Source organism: Salvelinus namaycush, chromosome 2 (assembly GCF_016432855.1).
Source record: "Salvelinus namaycush isolate Seneca chromosome 2, SaNama_1.0, whole genome shotgun sequence".
Classification (NCBI taxonomy): domain Eukaryota; kingdom Metazoa; phylum Chordata; class Actinopteri; order Salmoniformes; family Salmonidae; genus Salvelinus; species Salvelinus namaycush.
The window spans coordinates 1,974,649-1,993,193 of NC_052308.1; the positions used below are offsets into that span (position 1 = coordinate 1,974,649).

Here is an 18,545-nt window from a genome sequence, read left to right on the forward strand (position 1 = left end):
CAAGTTGGCTGGATGTCCTTTGGGTGGTGGACTATTCTTAATACACACAGGAAACTGTTGAGTGTGAAAAACCCAGCAGTGTTGCAGTTCTTGACACAAACCGGTGTGCCTGGCACCTGCTACCATACCCCGTTCAAAGACACTTAAATCTTTTGTCTTGCCCATTCACCCTCTGAATGGCACACACACACAATCCATGTCTCAATTGTCTCAAGGCTTAGAAATCCTTCTTAAACCCGTCTTCTCCCCTTCATCTACACTGATTGAAGTGGATTTAACAGGTGACATCAATAAGGGATCAAAACGTTCACCTGGATTCACCTGGCCAGTCGACCTCATGGAAAGAGCAGGTGTTCTTAATGTTTTGTATACTCAGTGTATATATATATATACAGCTGATGTATAGTGAAATGAAAGAATGAATAAAACTATAATACTTACAGGAGGACCAGCAGGGCCAGACAGACCGTCATTACCACGAGCACCCTAGACAGAAGAAACACAAGACACTGTCACCACACAGCAGAGGACCAGCTCAATAACATACTGAGACGTAAAGATCCATGTCATGACATCAAATGATCATTCAATAATAATTGTATTCAACAAAGAGAGCTGGCTACAAGCCAGCTACAGTTCTCTGTCTGTCTGTGTTTTGACTTTGAGGTTCAGGTCCTTCACTTTCACTTTCCTAACTGTGAGGTTACTACAGCCTGCTGAGGTGAGGTCTGACATCTGTGATCAATGGGTCTGGGTACGGATCTGGGACTGGTATGAGTGGAGACCATGGTCGTGTTACACGGTTCTGGGAGCTCTATTTTGAGTTCTAGAATGAGTTCTAAGCAGGAGGTTACAGGCTGAGTTCTAGGGGGAAGTTCTAGAACGAGTTCTAAGCAGGAAGTTACAGGCTGAGTTCTAGGGGGAAGTTCTAGAACGAGTTCTAAGCAGGAGGTTATAGGTTGAGTTCTAGAGGGAAGTTCTAGAATGAGTACTAAGCAGGAGGTTACAGGCTGAGTTCTAGGGGGCCAGTTCTAGAATGAGTTCTAAGCAGGAGGTTACAGGCTGAGTTCTAGGGGGCCAGTTCTAGAATGAGTTCTAAGCAGGAGGTTACAGGCTGAGTTCTAGGGGGGCAGTTCTAGAATGAGTTCTAAGCAGGAGGTTACAGGCTGAGTTCTAGGGGGCCAGTTCTAGAATGAGTTCTAAGCAGGAGGTTACAGGCTGACTTCTAGGGGGCCAGTTCTAGAATGAGTTCTAAGCAGGAGGTTACAGGCTGACTTCTAGGGGGCCAGTTCTAGAATGAGTTCTAAGCAGGAGATTACAGGCTGAGTCCTAGGGGGGAGTTCTAGAAGGAGTTCTAAGCAGGAGGTTACAGGCTGAGTTCTAGGGGGGAGTTCTAGAATGAGTTCTAAGCAGGAGGTTACATGCTGAGTTCTAGGCCAGGAGAAGGTACTTACAGCAGAACCAGAGGGTCCGGGGCGACCTCTCTCACCGGGCAGACCACGTGGTCCCTTTAGAGCGGGAGAGAGAGAGAGGAGCACAGGTTACAATCCATAAACAGTAAACAGGATTATCTGTACAGCTGATCAGTAACATATCAGATATTGTATATCGTATGTGTGGCAGATCTATTGAGAGTAGTTCTCAATCTACAGGAGCTAATTAATGTGATGGATACAGTATACTGCATCACTTCTGCATCTGTACTCACCATTGGTCCAGGAGCGCCATTCTCACCGGGAGCACCAGACTCACCCTACAACAGAGAACAGAACAGAACAGAGAGAGGGAGAGGGAGAGGGAGAGGGAGAGAGAGAGAGAGAGAGAGAGAGAGAGAGAGAGAGAGAGAGAGAGAGAGAGAGAGAGAGAGAGAGAGAGCAAAAAGGGAGAAAGTTCAAGAGATGTTTCTGGTACAGAAGGGAAGTTTAGACAGGTTTCCCAACATGACAAACAGACAAGAAAGTCAACCAGGATATGTGTGAGATTAAAATAATTTGTGAGAGAGATAGAGGATTCTGTTGTAGAGTCCGTCCCACCTTAGAACCAGCTGCTCCACCCTCTCCCTTGAGTCCATCAAGACCTGGATAACCCTGGAAAGAGGAGATAAACACAATATCATGAGAGCAGGACTTTGTGACATCGGCTGATGTAAAAATGGCTTTATAAAATACATTTGATTTGATTTGACTGAGAGCCAAGAGTCAAAATCAGTGAAGGATTATTCATAGCATCTTTACTGGCGCGTTGACTGGACGATGTGGCAGCAGCAGAACAACGGAACACACACAATGACACTAAAATCAGCTAGGCAGGAAAGAACACATTTGAAGATGCCATATTACATATTAGTGCCAGCAGCATACAGTACCACCGGGCATCCCACTGCTGGCTTGCCTCTGAGGCTAAGCAGGGTTGGTCCCTGGATGGGAGACCAGATGCTGCTGGAAGTGGTGCCCGAGGGCAGGTAGGAGGCACTCTTTCCTCTGCCCCAGGGCAGTGATTGGGAACATTTCCCTGTGTAGGGTTCTCTCTTTCGGATGGAACGTTAAACGTGTGTCCCGACTCTCTGTGGTCACTAAAGATCCCATGTTACTTATCGTAAGAGTAGGGGTGTTAACCCGCGGTGTCCTGGCTTAATTCAGAATCTGGTTACTTAATCATCCCCAGCTTCCAATTGGCTCACTCATCCCCCCCTCCTCTCCTCTGTAACTATTCCCCAGATCGTTGCTGTAAATGAGAATGTGTTCCCAGTCAACATACCTGGTAAAGTAAGGGTTAAATAAAAAGTATATATTTTGTATTATCATTCCTATGACATCACTCACTCTGTGCCCCTTGATTCCAGGCAGACCGGGAGTTCCTGGGAATCCACGAGCTCCCTGTTGTAGAGAAGAAAAGAGAATAACATAAAAAATAAGAGAGAGAGAGAGAGAGAAAGATAGATAGATAGAGGAGAGAGGAGAGAGAATTAAATGATTTTTCAGTTATTCTCAGGATCTGCTTTCCTGCTCTGGTATGGTCTGGTTTAGAGCCAGGCATATGAGGGCCAGAGGGCCAGAGGGGCAGAATGCCAGGTGACATCAGGGTTGATTTAGTAGAGGACAGCTCTTTCTCTCTTCGTCTTGTCTGACTGAATCATCTTGGAGAGTCTTCTAACTGTACTGTATCTGACTGAATCATCTTGGAGAGTCTTCTAACTGGACTGTATCTGACTGAATCATCATGGAGAGTCTTCTAACTGTATTGTATCTGACTGAATCATCATGGAGAGTCTTCTAACTGTACTGTATCTGACTGAATCATCTTGGTGAGTCTTCTAACTGTACTGTATCTGACTGAATCATATTTGAGAGTCTTCTAGCTGTACTGTATCTGACTGAATCATCTTGGAGAGTCTTCTAGCTGGACTGTATCTGACTGAATCATCTTGGAGCGTCTTCTAACTGTACTGTATCTGACTGAATCATCTTGGAGAGTCTTCTAACTGGACTGTATCTGACTGAATCATCTTGGAGAGTCTTCTAACTGTACTGTATCTGACTGAATCATCTTGGAGAGTCTTCTAACTGGACTGTATCTGACTGAATCATCTTGGAGAGTCTTCTAACTGTACTGTATCTGACTGAATCATCTTGGGGAGTCTTCTAACTGGACTGTATCTGACTGAATCATCATGGAGAGTCTTCTAACTGGACCGTATCTGACTGAATCATCTTGGAGAGTCTTCTAGCTGGACTGTATCTGACTAAATCATCTTGGAGAGTCTTCTAACTGTACTGTATCTGACTGAATCATCTTGGTGAGTCTTCTAACTGGACTGTATCTGACTGAATCATCTTGGAGAGTCTTCTAACTGTACTGTATCTGACTGAATCATCTTGGAGAGTCTTCTAACTGGACTGTATCTGACTGAATCATCATGGAGAGTCTTCTAACTGGACTGTATCTGACTGAATCATCTTGGAGAGTCTTCTAACTGTACTGTATCTGACTGAATCATCTTGGAGAGTCTTCTAACTGTACTGTATCTGACTGAATCATCTTTGAGAGTCTTCTAGCTGGACTGTATCTGACTGAATCATCTTGGTGAGTTCTAACTGGACTGTATCTGACTGAATCATCTTGGAGAGTCTTCTAACTGGACTGTATCTGACTGAATCATCTTGGAGAGTCTTCTAGCTGGACTGTATCTGACTGAATCATCTTGGTGAGTCTTCTAACTGGACTGTATCTGACTGAATCATCTTGGTGAGTCTTCTAACTGTACTGTATCTGACTGAATCATCTTTGAGAGTCTTCTAACTGGACTGTATCTGACTGAATCATCATGGAGAGTCTTCTAACTGGACTGTATCTGACTGAATCATCTTGGAGAGTCTTCTAACTGTACTGTATCTGACTGAATCATCTTGGAGAGTCTTCTACCTGTACTGTATCTGACTGAATCATCTTGGAGAGTCTTCTAGCTGGACTGTATCTGACTGAATCATCTTGGTGAGTCTTCTAACTGGACTGTATCTTACTGAATCATCTTGGTGAGTCTTCTAACTGTACTGTATCTGACTGAATCATCTTGGAGAGTCTTCTAACTGTACTGTATCTGACTGAATCATCTTGGAGAGTCTTCTAGCTGGACTGTATCTGACTGAATCATCTTGGTGAGTCTTCTAACTGGACTGTATCTGACTGAATCATCTTGGAGAGTCTTCTAACTGGACTGTATCTGACTGAATCATCTTGGAGAGTCTTCTAACTGTACTGTATCTGACTGAATCATCTTGGAGAGTCTTCTAACTGTACTGTATCTTACTGAATCATCTTTGAGAGTCTTCTAACTGGACTGTATCTGACTGAATCATCATGGAGAGTCTTCTAACTGGACTGTATCTGACTGAATCATCTTGGAGAGTCTTCTAACTGTACTGTATCTGACTGAATCATCTTGGAGAGTCTTCTAACTGTACTGTATCTGACTGAATCATCTTGGAGAGTCTTCTAGCTGGACTGTATCTGACTGAATCATCTTGGAGAGTCTTCTAGCTGGACTGTATCTGACTGAATCATCTTGGTGAGTCTTCTAACTGGACTGTATCTGACTGAATCATCTTGGAGAGTCTTCTAACTGGACTGTATCTGACTGAATCATCTTGGAGAGTCTTCTAACTGTAGATGGTGTGCCTGTTATGTCTGTCAAATACTCTTCTCTTCCTGACTGATCATATTGGGATAGTGTGTGTACAAATGTAATAACTGAGGCAGCATGAATAGGTAGTGAGATAAACTGTGAGTAGATAAATGAACAGATAAATGAACAGATAAATTAAGAGATATATTAACAGATTAATTAACCAATAACAGATAATAAAGAGATAAATTAAACCATACCTGAGGACCAGAAGGTCCACGTTCACCACCTTTGCCGGGTTTGCCAGCCTCACCCTACAGCAGAGACAGGACGGAAGGGAGAAGAGGGCCAGAAGCCAGTTAGTTACAATATTGAATTAAAAAAATGATAAAATACAATACATAAATAGCAAAAGATTAAAAAAAAGAAATAAATGAATGAATCAATAAAGAATTAACATATTTAGGTTTTGATGCTAATTAGTTCCCTCCCAGGCAGAAATTGAAATTCAATTAGCAAACAGTGCATCCTGGGGGATAGACGGATACATGACTGCTAGTTCAGCCTGATACCACCTAGTGGCTAAATGGAGGAATTGCATTTCCAATATTAATTTTCAATTTCTTTACCCTCCCTAACTGCATACCTATTTACAACAATTATAATGAAGGATTTACACAGTAGCCATAAGACAGTGCATTGAACAAGACATAGAAAGGGACAGTACACAATAAATCAAGGATAGTTGAAATCACAGTGTTAAAATGTTTTGGGTGTTATATTGTCTCTACTTAGAGTCCAAGAGTGTTGATAACTGGAGTTGATTGAGACGGTGTACTTTTAACTTCATTAAGAGAAACCAGAGACAGGGAGTTACATCTATGGAGTTATCCACAGATGTGGTTACAGGCCTTAATGTCAATATTTTCCCAGGATGCAATGTTGCAGGTTGATTTTCTAAAATGTTTGTTTCAATATCTGTTTTGGCATGTACATTACGATTGGTTTTTTGATCTTATGCTACACAAAGATGAGAAACATTTTTCCTAAACTAATCCAATCTGTAAGTGGTTGGATTTACTGCAACTGTTAGTGAGATAGTTATTGCAGTTTACATGGTGTAGGTAGTCTACATTTACAACAGTTTCTTCCCTACTCTGACAGACATACTAAATGCTGGTTGTGGGACCGTATATACGGTCCCACACCCATTTTGTGGGACCGTATATTTTGTGGGACTGTATATTTTGTGGGACCGTATATTTTGTGGGACCGTATATTTTGTGGGACCGTATATTTTGTGGGACCGTATAAATCCCTGTTAGATTCAACTTGCAGGAAGATCTGACAGGGATTGGATATCACATAGCAAAGCACCATAATGTGACACTTTACATCCTTATAACTCAAAGGGAATTGAACTCTGCTGGAATTGATTGTTAATTCAATACTACACATAAAAGTGTAAAATGTCAATGGAACTGATAAAAAAAACAAACAACAGCGAAAAAAGTTAAATGGCAGTTGAAGTTGAATTTAAGCAGCTCTTTGTGAGTCTGATATTTACTCCATTTAGTGTCATTTTAACTCCCCCAAAATTTTAACACCATGACCAGAGTTGTTTAAACACAAAATGGGTGTTGGACCATATTAACCCCAAAAGAGTGTTACATTTGACTCCATAGGAGTTGAATTAAGTCTTGCAATTCTACAGGAGTCAGTCACTGGTGAAGATGGGAAATAGTGGTGAGTTGGTGGGGACGATGGGATATGGTGGTAGGTTGGTGGGGACGTTGGGATATGGTGGGTTGGTGGGGACGATGGGATATGGTGGTGAGTTGGTGGGGACGATGGGATATGGTGGTGGGTTGGTGGGGACGTTGGGATATGGTGGGTTGGTGGGGACGATGGGATATGGTGGTGGGTTGGTGGGGACGATGGGATATGGTGGTGGGTTGGTGGGGACGTTGGGATATGGTGGGTTGGTGGGGACGATGGGATATGGTGGTGAGTTGGTGGGGACGATGGGATATGGTGGTGGGTTGGTGGGGACGATGGGATATGGTGGGTTGGTGGGGACGATGGGATATGGTGGTGGGTTGGTGGGGACGATGGGATATGGTGGTGGGTTGGTGGGGACGATGGGATATGGTGGTGAGTTGGTGGGGACGATGGGAGATGGTGGTGGGTTGGTGGGGACGATGGGATATGGTGGTGGGTTGGTGGGGACGATGGGATATGGTGGTGAGTTGGTGGGGACGATGGGATATGGTGGTGAGTTGGTGGGGACGATGGGATATGGTGGTGAGTTGGTGGGGACGATGGGAGATGGTGGTGGGTTGGTGGGGACGATGGGATATGGTGGTGGGTTGGTGGGGACGATGGGAGATGGTGGTGGGTTGGTGGGGACGATGGGATATGGTGGTGAGTTGGTGGGGACGATGGGATATGGTGGTGAGTTGGTGGGGACGATGGGATATGGTGGGTTGGTGGGGACGATGGGATATGGTGGTGGGTAGGTGGGGACGATGGGAGATGATGGTGGGTTGGTGGGGACATGGGATATGGTGGTGGGTTGGTGGGGACGATGGGATATGGTGGTGGGTTGGTGGGGACGATGGGATATGGTGGTGGGTGGGTGGGGACGATGGGATATGGTGGTGAGTTGGTGGGGACGATGGGATATGGTGGTGAGTTGGTGGGGACGATGGGATATGGTGGTGGGTTGGTGGGGACGATGGGATATGGTGGGTTGGTGGGGACGATGGGATATGGTGGTGGGTTGGTGGGGACGATGGGATATGGTGGGTTGGTGGGGACGATGGGATATGGTGGTGGGTTGGTGGGGACGATGGGAGATGGTGGTGGGTTGGTGGGGACGATGGGATATGGTGGTGGGTTGGTGGGGACGATGGGATATGGTGGTGGGTTGGTGGGGACGATGGGATATGGTGGGTTGGTGGGGACGTGGGATATGGTGGTGGGTTGGTGGGGACGATGGGATATGGTGGGTTGGTGGGGACGATGGGATATGGTGGTGGGTTGGTGGGGACGATGGGATATGGTGGGTTGGTGGGGACGATGGGAGATGGTGGTGGGTTGGTGGGGACGATGGGATATGGTGGGTTGGTGGGGACGATGGGATATGGTGGTGGGTTGGTGGGGACGATGGGAAATAGTGGTGAGTTGGTGGGGACGATGGGATATGGTGGGTTGGTGGGGACGATGGGAAATAGTGGTGAGTTGGTGGGGACGATGGGATATGGTGGTGGGTTGGTGGGGACGATGGGATATGGTGGTGGGTTGGTGGGGACGATGGGATATGGTGGTGGGTTGGTGGGGACGATGGGATATGGTGGGTTGGTGGGGACGATGGGATATGGTGGTGAGTTGGTGGGGACGATGGGAGATGGTGGTGGGTTGGTGGGGACGATGGGATATGGTGGTGAGTTGGTGGGGACGATGGGAGATGGTGGTGGGTTGGTGGGGACGATGGGATATGGTGGTGAGTTGGTGGGGACGATGGGATATGGTGATGGGTTGGTGGGGACGATGGGATATGGTGGTGGGTTGGTGGGGACGATGGGAGATGGTGGTGGGTTGGTGGGGACGATAGGATATGGTGGTGGGTTGGTGGGGACGATGGGATATGGTGGTGGGTCGGTGGGGACGATGGGATATGGTGGTGGGTTGGTGGGGACGATGGGATATGGTGGGTTGGTGGGGACGATGGGATATGGTGGTGGGTTGGTGGGGACGATGGGATATGGTGGTGGGTAGGTGGGGACGATGGGAGATGATGGTGGGTTGGTGGGGACGATGGGATATGGTGGTGAGTTGGTGGGGACGATGGGATATGGTGGTGAGTTGGTGGGGACGATGGGAGATGGTGGTGGGTTGGTGGGGACGATGGGATATGGTGGTGGGTTGGTGGGGACGATGGGATATGGTGGTGGGTTGGTGGGGACGATGGGATATGGTGGTGGGTGGGTGGGGACGATGGGATATGGTGGTGAGTTGGTGGGGACGATGGGATATGGTGGTGAGTTGGTGGGGACGATGGGATATGGTGGTGGGTTGGTGGGGACGATGGGATATGGTGGTGGGTTGGTGGGACGATGGGATATGGTGGGTTGGTGGGGACGATGGGATATGGTGGTGGGTTGGTGGGGACGATGGGATATGGTGGTGGGTTGGTGGGGACGATGGGATATGGTGGTGAGTTGGTGGGGACGATGGGATATGGTGGTGGGTTGGTGGGGACGATGGGATATGGTGGTGGGTTGGTGGGGACGATGGGATATGGTGGGTTGGTGGGGACGATGGGATATGGTGGTGGGTTGGTGGGGACGATGGGATATGGTGGTGGGTTGGTGGTGAAGATAGGATATGGTGGTGGGTTGATGGGGACATGGGATATGGTGGTGGGTTGGTGGGTTGGTGGGGACATGGGATATGGTGGGTTGGTGGGGACGATGGGATATGGTGGTGGGTTGGTGGGGACGATGGGATATGGTGGGTTGGTGGGGACGTGGGATATGGTGGTGGGTTGGTGGGGATGATGGGATATGGTGGGTTGGTGGGGACGATGGGATATGGTGGTGGGTTGGTGGGGACGATGGGATATGGTGGTGGGTTGGTGGGGACGATGAGATATGGTGGTGGGTCGGTGGGGACGATGGGATATGGTGGTGGGTTGGTGGGGACGATGGGATATGGTGGTGGGTCGGTGGGGACGATGGGATATGGTGGTGGGTTGGTGGGGACGATGGGATATGGTGGTGGGTCGGTGGGGACGATGGGATATGGTGGTGGGTTGGTGGGGACGATGGGATATGGTGGGTTGGTGGGGACGATGGGATATGGTGGTGGGTTGGTGGGGACGATGGGATATGGTGGGTTGGTGGGGACGATGGGATATGGTGGTAGGTAGGTGGGGACGATGGGATATGGTGATGGGTTGGTGGGGACGATGGGATATGGTGGGTTGGTGGGGACGATGGGATATGGTGGTGGGTTGGTGGGGACGATGGGATATGGTGGTGGGTTGGTGGGGACATGGGATATGGTGGTGGGTTGGTGGGGACGATGGGATATGGTGGTGGGTTGGTGGGGACGATGGGATATGGTGGTGAGTTGGTGGGGACGATGGGATATGGTGGTGAGTTGGTGGGGACGATGAGATATGGTGGTGGGTTGATGGGGACGATGGGATATGGTGGTGGGTTGGTGGGGACGATGGGATATGGTGGTGGGTTGGTGGGGACGATGGGATATGGTGGTGGGTTGGTGGGGACGATGGGATATGGTGGTGGGTTGGTGGGGACGATGGGATATGGTGGTGGGTTGGTGGGGACGATGGGATATGGTGGTGGGTTGGTGGGGACGATGGGATATGGTGGTGGGTTGGTGGGGACATGGGATATGGTGGTGGGTTGGTGGGTTGGTGGGGACATGGGATATGGTGGGTTGGTGGGGACGGTGAGATATGGTGGTGGGTTGGTGGGGACGATGGGATATGGTGGTGGGTTGGTGGGGACGATGGGATATGGTGGGTTGGTGGGGACATGGGATATGGTGGTGGGTTGGTGGGGACGATGGGATATGGTGGTGGGTTGGTGGGGACGATGGGATATGGTGGGTTGGTGGGGACGATGGGATATGGTGGTGGGTTGGTGGGGACGATGGGATATGGTGGTGGGTTGGTGGGGACGATGGGATATGGTGGTGGGTTGGTGGGGACGATGGGATATGGTGGTGAGTTGGTGGGGACATGGGATATGGTGGTGGGTTGGTGGGGACGATGGGAGATGGTGGTGGGTTGGTGGGGACGATGGGATATGGTGGGTTGGTGGGGACGATGGGAGATGGTGGTGGGTTGGTGGGGACGATGGGATATGGTGGGTTGGTGGGGACGATGGGATATGGTGGGTTGGTGGGGACGATGGAAGATGGTGGTGGGTTGGTGGGGACGATGGGATATGGTGGGTTGGTGGGGACGATGGGATATGGTGGTGGGTTGGTGGGGACGATGGAAGATGGTGGTGAGTTGGTGGGGACGATGGGATATGGTGGTGGGTTGGTGGGGACGATGGGATATGGTGGTGGGTTGGTGGGGACGATGGGATATGGTGGTGGGTTGGTGGGGACGATGAGATATGGTGGTGGGTTGGTGGGGACATGGGATATGGTGGTGGGTTGGTGGGGACGATGGGATATGGTGGTGGGTTGGTGGGGACATGGGATATGGTGGGTTGGTGGGGACATGGGATATGGTGGGTTGGTGGGGACGATGGGATATGGTGGTGGGTTGGTGGGGACGATGGGATATGGTGGGTTGGTGGGGACATGGGATATGGTGGTGGGTCGGTGGGGACGATGGGATATGGTGGGTTGGTGGGGACGATGGGATATGGTGGTGGGTTGGTGGGGACGATGGGATATGGTGGGTTGGTGGGGACGATGGGATATGGTGGGTTGGTGGGGACGATGGGATATGGTGGTGGGTTGGTGGGGACGATGGGATATGGTGGGTTGGTGGGGACGATGGGATATGGTGGTGGGTTGGTGGGGACGATGGGATATGGTGGTGGGTTGGTGGGGACGATGGGATATGGTGGTGGGTTGGTGGGGACGATGGGAGATGGTGGTGGGTTGGTGGGGACGATGGGATATGGTGGTGGGTTGGTGGGGACGATGGGATATGGTGGTGGGTTGGTGGGGACGATGGGATATGGTGGTGGGTTGGTGGGGACGATGGGATATGGTGGTGGGTTGGTGGGGACATGGGATATGGTGGTGGGTTGGTGGGGACGATGAGATATGGTGGTGGGTTGGTGGGGACATGGGATATGGTGGTGGGTTGGTGGGGACGATGGGATATGGTGGTGGGTTGGTGGGGACGATGGGATATGGTGGGTTGGTGGGGACATGGGATATGGTGGTGGGTTGGTGGGGACATGGGATATGGTGGTGGGTTGGTGGGGACGATGGGATATGGTGGTGGGTTGGTGGGGACATGGGATATGGTGGTGGGTTGGTGGGGACATGGGATATGGTGGTGGGTTGGTGGGGACGATGGGATATGGTGGTGGGTTGGTGGGGACGATGGGATATGGTGGTGGGTTGGTGGGGACGATGGGATATGGTGGTGGGTTGGTGGGGACGATGGGATATGGTGGGTTGGTGGGGACGATGGGATATGGTGGTGGGTTGGTGGGGACGATGGGATATGGTGGTGGGTTGGTGGGGACGATGGGATATGGTGGTGGGTTGGTGGGGACGATGGGATATGGTGGGTTGGTGGGGACGATGGGATATGGTGGTGGGTTGGTGGGGACGATGGGATATGGTGGTGGGTTGGTGGGGACGATGGGATATGGTGGTGGGTTGGTGGGGACGATGGGATATGGTGGTGGGTTGGTGGGGACGATGGGATATGGTGGTGGGTTGGTGGGGACGATGGGATATGGTGGTGGGTTGGTGGGGACGATGGAAGATGGTGGTGGGTTGGTGGGGACGATGGGATATGGTGGGTTGGTGGGGACGATGGGATATGGTGGTGGGTTGGTGGGGACGATGGGATATGGTGGTGGGTTGGTGGGGACGATGGGATATGGTGGTGAGTTGGTGGGGACGATGGAAGATGGTGGTGGGTCGGTGGGGACGATGGGATATGGTGGTGGGTTGGTGGGGACGATGTTCGGTGCAGATACAGTACCACTGGGGGCTGTAATGATCATCACATTCATATCAGACGACCGTTTATCAGCATGATCACATGACCAGTCACCGAGCCAATGGGGAAAGCATGTCATTGTGACTGTGGAGGGGAGAATACACGGGTGCCGGAGAAGTGACGGGGAGTGTTGTGGATACTGACTGCCTCACACATGGACGTTTCTGTGTGGGGGAATTGTTTAGGACAGTGTAACAACACTTTATAGTGTTTATTACTTTATTGGTGAACAGTCTGCTACCAGCCAACATTCACTGTGTATGGATTGACAGTGGAAGTTTCATGTATCAGACACTTCCTCAATAGCCTGTGGAAGAGTCTCCAGTTGTGTGTTTGACAGTGAAAGTGTCAGTAGTTCTACTTACATCATCTCCAGGTTTACCAGAGGGTCCGGGTGGACCACGGGGACCCAACGGGCCCTGTCAGGAGAGAAGAGAACAGAGACAGTTAGTCAGAACAGACAGACCTATGGGGCCCTGTCAGGAGAGAACAGACAGTTAGTCAGAACAGACATACAGTTAGTCAGACAGACAGTTACCACACCGAACACAAACAGACAGACAGACAGACAGACAGACAGACAGACAGACAGACAGACAGACAGACAGACAGACAGACAGACAGACAGACAGACAGACAGACAGACAGACAGACAGACAGACAGAACAGAGTCAGTCAGTTAGTCAGACAGACAGTTTTCACACAGAACAGAGACAGTCAGTCAGTTAGTCAGACAGACAGTTACCACACACAGCCACGGGATGGCACTGCTGTGGAGGGAATTAAACCACAGCAACAGGAGAGACGGAGTGTGTTTGTGTGTTGTGTGCATATGTGTGTGTGTGTGTGTGTGTGTGTGTGTGTGTGTGTGTGTGTGTGTGTGTGTGTGTGTGTGTGTGTGTGTGTGTGCGTGTGTGTGTGTGTGTGTGTGTGTGTGTTGTAAAGACATTTCCCTCTCATATTAACTAGATCCCCTGGCTGAGAACGTTTTAAATAGATGCCAAAGGAGATAGATATAAAAACATGGCCACAGATGATGTTAATTATGATTAGGATTATAGAAGACGAGCTGTTCTACTCCAGACAGACAGAGGTAACGGACATCCCGATGTCAATCATTATGGGAAGTGTCTTGAAGTTGTTTATATTATTGTGATTTTCATATCTTGCCAAGTTATGCCGGGACAGTGCATAACAGTGGAGAGGAAAGATAATTGACAATGTGTATGGCTAAAAACAAACAATACCAATTTTTACAAGTAAAATGTAATTATTATTTTTTGCCCAATTGTTTCAACGTTTCTGGCGACCTTATGGCCTCTTTCTATGGGAAGAATCAACGGACTTTACCGGTAAACTTTTAGGTTTTTACGGATCTTTAACATCCTCTGAGTGTTCTGGCCTGCTGTTTCCTGGCTACAGATTCAGTAATAGGGTTAGTTTTGGGGGGATAACATGTTTGTGTGTGTGTGTGTGGTGTGTGTGTGTGTGTGTGTGTGTGTGTGTGTGTGTGTGTGTGTGTGTGTGTGTGTGTGTGTGTGTGTGTGTGTGTGTGTGTGTGTTTTTGGGAACTGATGTGATTCATCCGGCCCTGCCAACAATAGACCCAGCAGGTGTGATTCTAATTGCAGGTAATGATGTATGAACTGTGGACTGGAGGTTGGCGGTGGAGGCACCTCTGTCGCTCCCTGTCTGTCTGTCTGTCTGTCTGTCTGTCTGTCTTTCTGTCCAGGCGTCAGCAGGAGGAGATTAACACAGTGGCTCTTATTATGCCCTCACACCACCCTAGGAGTGTGTGTGTGTGTGTGTGTGTGTGTGTGTGTGTGTGTGTGTGTGTGTGTGTGTGTGTGTGTGTGTGTGTGTGTGTGTGTGTGTGTGTGTGTGTGTGTGTGTGTGTGTGAGAGAGAGAGAGAGAGAGGGAGTGTGTGCGTGTGTGTTCATTAGTGTGTATGTATGTGTGTGTGTGCGTTCTTTAGTGCGTGTGTGTGTGTTCTTTAGTGTGTATGTGTGTGTGTGCGTTCTTTAGTGTACGTGAGTGTGCGTGTTCTTTAGTGTGTGTGTGTGTGTGTGTGTGTGTGTGTGTGTGTGTGTGTGTGTGTGTGTGTGTGTGTGTGTGTGTGTGTGTGTGTGTGTGTGTGTGTGTGTGTTCTTTAGTGTGGATGTGTGTGTGTGTGCGTTCTTTAGTGCGTGTGTGTGTGTGTGTGTGTGTTCTTTAGTGTGTGTGTGTGTGTGTTTATGAGGATTTATAATGCACTTTGTGACAACTGCTCATGTAAAAAGGGTTTTATAAATACATTTGATTGATTGAAGAGGGGAGGTGAAGAGGCCCTCACACTTGTGGGTAACTATTATGGGATACTTACAGCTGATCCGGGCTCTCCAGCCTCTCCGTGGTTGCCTTGGAAACCTTGTGGGCCCTGGGACGGAAGAGAAGGAAGAGGAGAGGTTAGAGACGTCTATGAAGTTAAACAGATTATTTTAGATGGTCATCGGTCTTTTAATAATGTGTGTGATATTCACTTTGATTTCTTAGATGACAGAATGGAAATACTAAAGGTGGTAGAAAATATACAATATTATTTTTTGTAATACCTAGGTATTGACTTCAGCTAGACCTGATCTAAGATGGCCGTCACTAGTTTAGAATTACTAAAGCAATTCTGACTAGAAGTCTACACGAATACTCAAACATATCAAATCACCCCATGTCCTGATCTTATCTGAGTCTGATCCCACTCCCTTTGGGCCTAGGACAGCTAGTACAGAGTCTACAGCTAGTACAGCTAATACAACTAGTACAGCTAATACAGCTAGTACAGCTAGTACAGCTAATACAGCTAGTACAGCTAGTACAGCTAGTACAGCTAGTACAGCTAATACAGAGTCTACAGCTAGTACAGCTAGTACAGAGTCTACAGCTAGTACAGCTAGTACAGAGTCTATAGCTAGTACAGCTAGTACAGAGTATATAGCTAGTACAGCTGGTACAGAGTCTATAGCTAGTACAGCTAGTACAGAGTCTATATCTAGTACAGCTAGTACAGAGTCTATAGCTAGTACAGCTAGTACAGAGTCTATAGCTAGGACAGCTAGTACAGGGTCTATAGCTAGTACAGCTAGTACAGAGTCTATAGCTAGTACAGCTAGTACAGAGTCTATAGCTAGTACAGCTAGTACAGAGTCTATAGCTAGTACAGCTAGTACAGAGTCTATAGCTAGCACAGCTAATACAGCTAGTACAGCTAGTACAGAGTCTATAGCTAGTACAGCTAGTACAGAGTCTACAGCTAGTACAGCTAGTACAGAGTCTATAGCTAGTACAGCTAATACAGCTAGTACAGCTAGTACAGAGTCTACAGCTAGTACAGCTAGTACAGAGTCTACAGCTAGGACAGCTAGTACAGAGTCTATAGTTAGTACAGCTAGTACAGCTAGTACAGAGTCTATAGCTAGTACAGCTAATACAGCTAGTACAGCTAGTACAGGGTGTACAGTTAATACAGCTAGTACAGCTAATACAGCTAGTACAGGGTGTACAGTTAATACAGCTAGTACAGCTAATACAGCTAGTACAGGGTGAACAGTTTATACAGCTAGTACAGCTAATACAGCTAGTACAGGGTGTACAGTTTATACAGCTAGTACAGCTAATACAGCTAGTACAGGGTGTACAGTTAATACAGCTAGTACAGCTAGTACAAGGTGTACAGTTAATACAGCTAGTACAGCTAATACAGCTAGTACAGGGTGTACAGTTAATACAGCTAGTACAGCTAATACAGCTAGTACAGGGTGTACAGTTAATACAGCTAGTACAGCTAGTACAGGGTGTACAGCTAGTACAGCTAGTACAGGGTGTACAGTTAATACAGCTAGTACAGGGTGTACAGTTAATACAGCTAGTACAGCTAATACAGCTAGTACAGCTAGTACAGGGACTACAGCAAGTACAGCTAATACAGCTAGTACAGCTAGACAGCAGGTACAGGGTGTACAGTTAATACAGCTAGTACAGCTAATACAGCTAGTACGGGGACTACAGCTAGTACAGCTAGTACAGCTAGTACAGGGACTACAGCTAGTACAGTTTGTACAGCTAGTGCAGCTAATACAGGGACTACAACTAGTACAGAGAGTACAGCTAACACAGCTAATACAGCTAGTACAGGCTGTACAGCTAGTACAGCTAATATGGCTAGTACAGCTAGTACAGCTAACACAGCTAGTACATCTTATACAGGGACTACAGCTAGTACAGCTTATACAGCTAGTACAGCTAGTACAGCTAGTAGAGGGTCTACAGCTAATACAGCTAGTACAGCTAGTACAGCTAATACAGCTAGTACAGCTAGTACAGGGTCTACAGCTAATACAACTAGTACAGCTAATACAGCTAATACAGCTAGTACAGCTAATACAGCTAGTACAGGGTGTACAGCTAGTACAACTAATACAGCTAGTACCGCTAGTACAGCTAATATAGCTAGTGCAGCTAGTACAGGGTCTACATCTAGTATATGTATTACAGCTAGTACAGCTAATACAGCTAGTACAGGGTCTACAGCTAGTACCGCTAGTATAGCTAGTACAACTAATACAGCTAGTACAGCTAACACAGTTAGTACAGCTAGTACAACGTTCTAATACAGCTAGTACAGCTAGTACAGCTTACACAGCTACTACAGCTAGTACAGGGTCTACAGCTAGTACCGCTAGTATAGCTAATACTAGTAGTGCAGCTAGTACAGCTATTACAGCTAGTACAGCTAGTACAAAGTTCTAATACAGCTAGTACAGCTAGTACAACTAATACAGCTAGTACAGCTAGTACAGCTAGTACAGCTAATACAGCTAGTACAGCTAGTACAGGGTTCTAATACAGCTAGTATAGCTAGTACAACTATTACAGCTAGTACAGCTAGTACAGCTAACACAGCTAGTATAGCTAGTACAGGGTCTACAGCTAGTACAGCTAGTACAGCTAGTACAACTAATACAGCAAGTACAGCTAGGACAGCTAATACAGCTACTACAGCTATTACAGGGTCTACAGCTAGTACAGCTAGTACAGGGTTTACAGCTAATTCAGCTAGTACAGGGTCTACAGCTAGTACAGCTAATACAGCTAGTACCGCTAGTACAGCTAATCTACTAGCTGTACTAGCTGTACTAGCTGTAGACCCTGTACTAGCTATACTAGCTGTGTTAGCTGTACTAGCTGTACTAGCTGTAATAGTTGTACTAGCTATACTAGCTGTATTAGAACCCTGTACTAGCTGTACTAGCTGTATTAGCTGTACTAGCTGTACTAGCTGTACTAGCTGTATTAGTTGTACTAGCTATACTAGCTGTATTAGAACTTTGTACTAGCTGTACTAGCTGTAATAGCTGTACTAGCTGCACTACCAGTATTAGCTATACTAGCGGTACTAGCTGTAGACCCTGTACTAGCTGTAGTAGCTGTGTAAGCTGTACTAGCTGTACTAGCTGTATTAGAACGTTGTACTAGCTGTACTAACTGTGTTAGCTGTACTAGCTGTATTAGTTGTACTAGCTATACTAGCGGTACTAGCTGTAGACCCTGTACTAGCTGTACTAGCTGTGTTAGCTGTACTAGCTGTATTAGCTGTACTAGCTGTAATACATATACTAGATGTAGACCCTGTACTAGCTGCACTAGCTGTA

General features: G+C 48.0%; 1 protein-coding gene across 1 annotated transcript in view; it reads right to left on the reverse strand.

The window, feature by feature from the left end:
• Positions 1-18,545, reverse strand: part of LOC120020152 (collagen alpha-1(II) chain-like) — an 82,984-nt gene that overhangs the window by 45,280 nt on the left and 19,159 nt on the right. Inside the window, exons 3-10 of the mRNA XM_038963630.1 lie at positions 15,224-15,277; positions 13,226-13,279; positions 5,383-5,436; positions 2,823-2,876; positions 2,034-2,087; positions 1,709-1,753; positions 1,455-1,508; positions 442-486 (exon numbers count right to left, since the gene is read on the reverse strand). Of these exons, the coding sequence (XP_038819558.1) occupies positions 442-486; positions 1,455-1,508; positions 1,709-1,753; positions 2,034-2,087; positions 2,823-2,876; positions 5,383-5,436; positions 13,226-13,279; positions 15,224-15,277 (414 nt within the window). The remainder of the gene's footprint in view (positions 1-441; positions 487-1,454; positions 1,509-1,708; positions 1,754-2,033; positions 2,088-2,822; positions 2,877-5,382; positions 5,437-13,225; positions 13,280-15,223; positions 15,278-18,545) is intronic.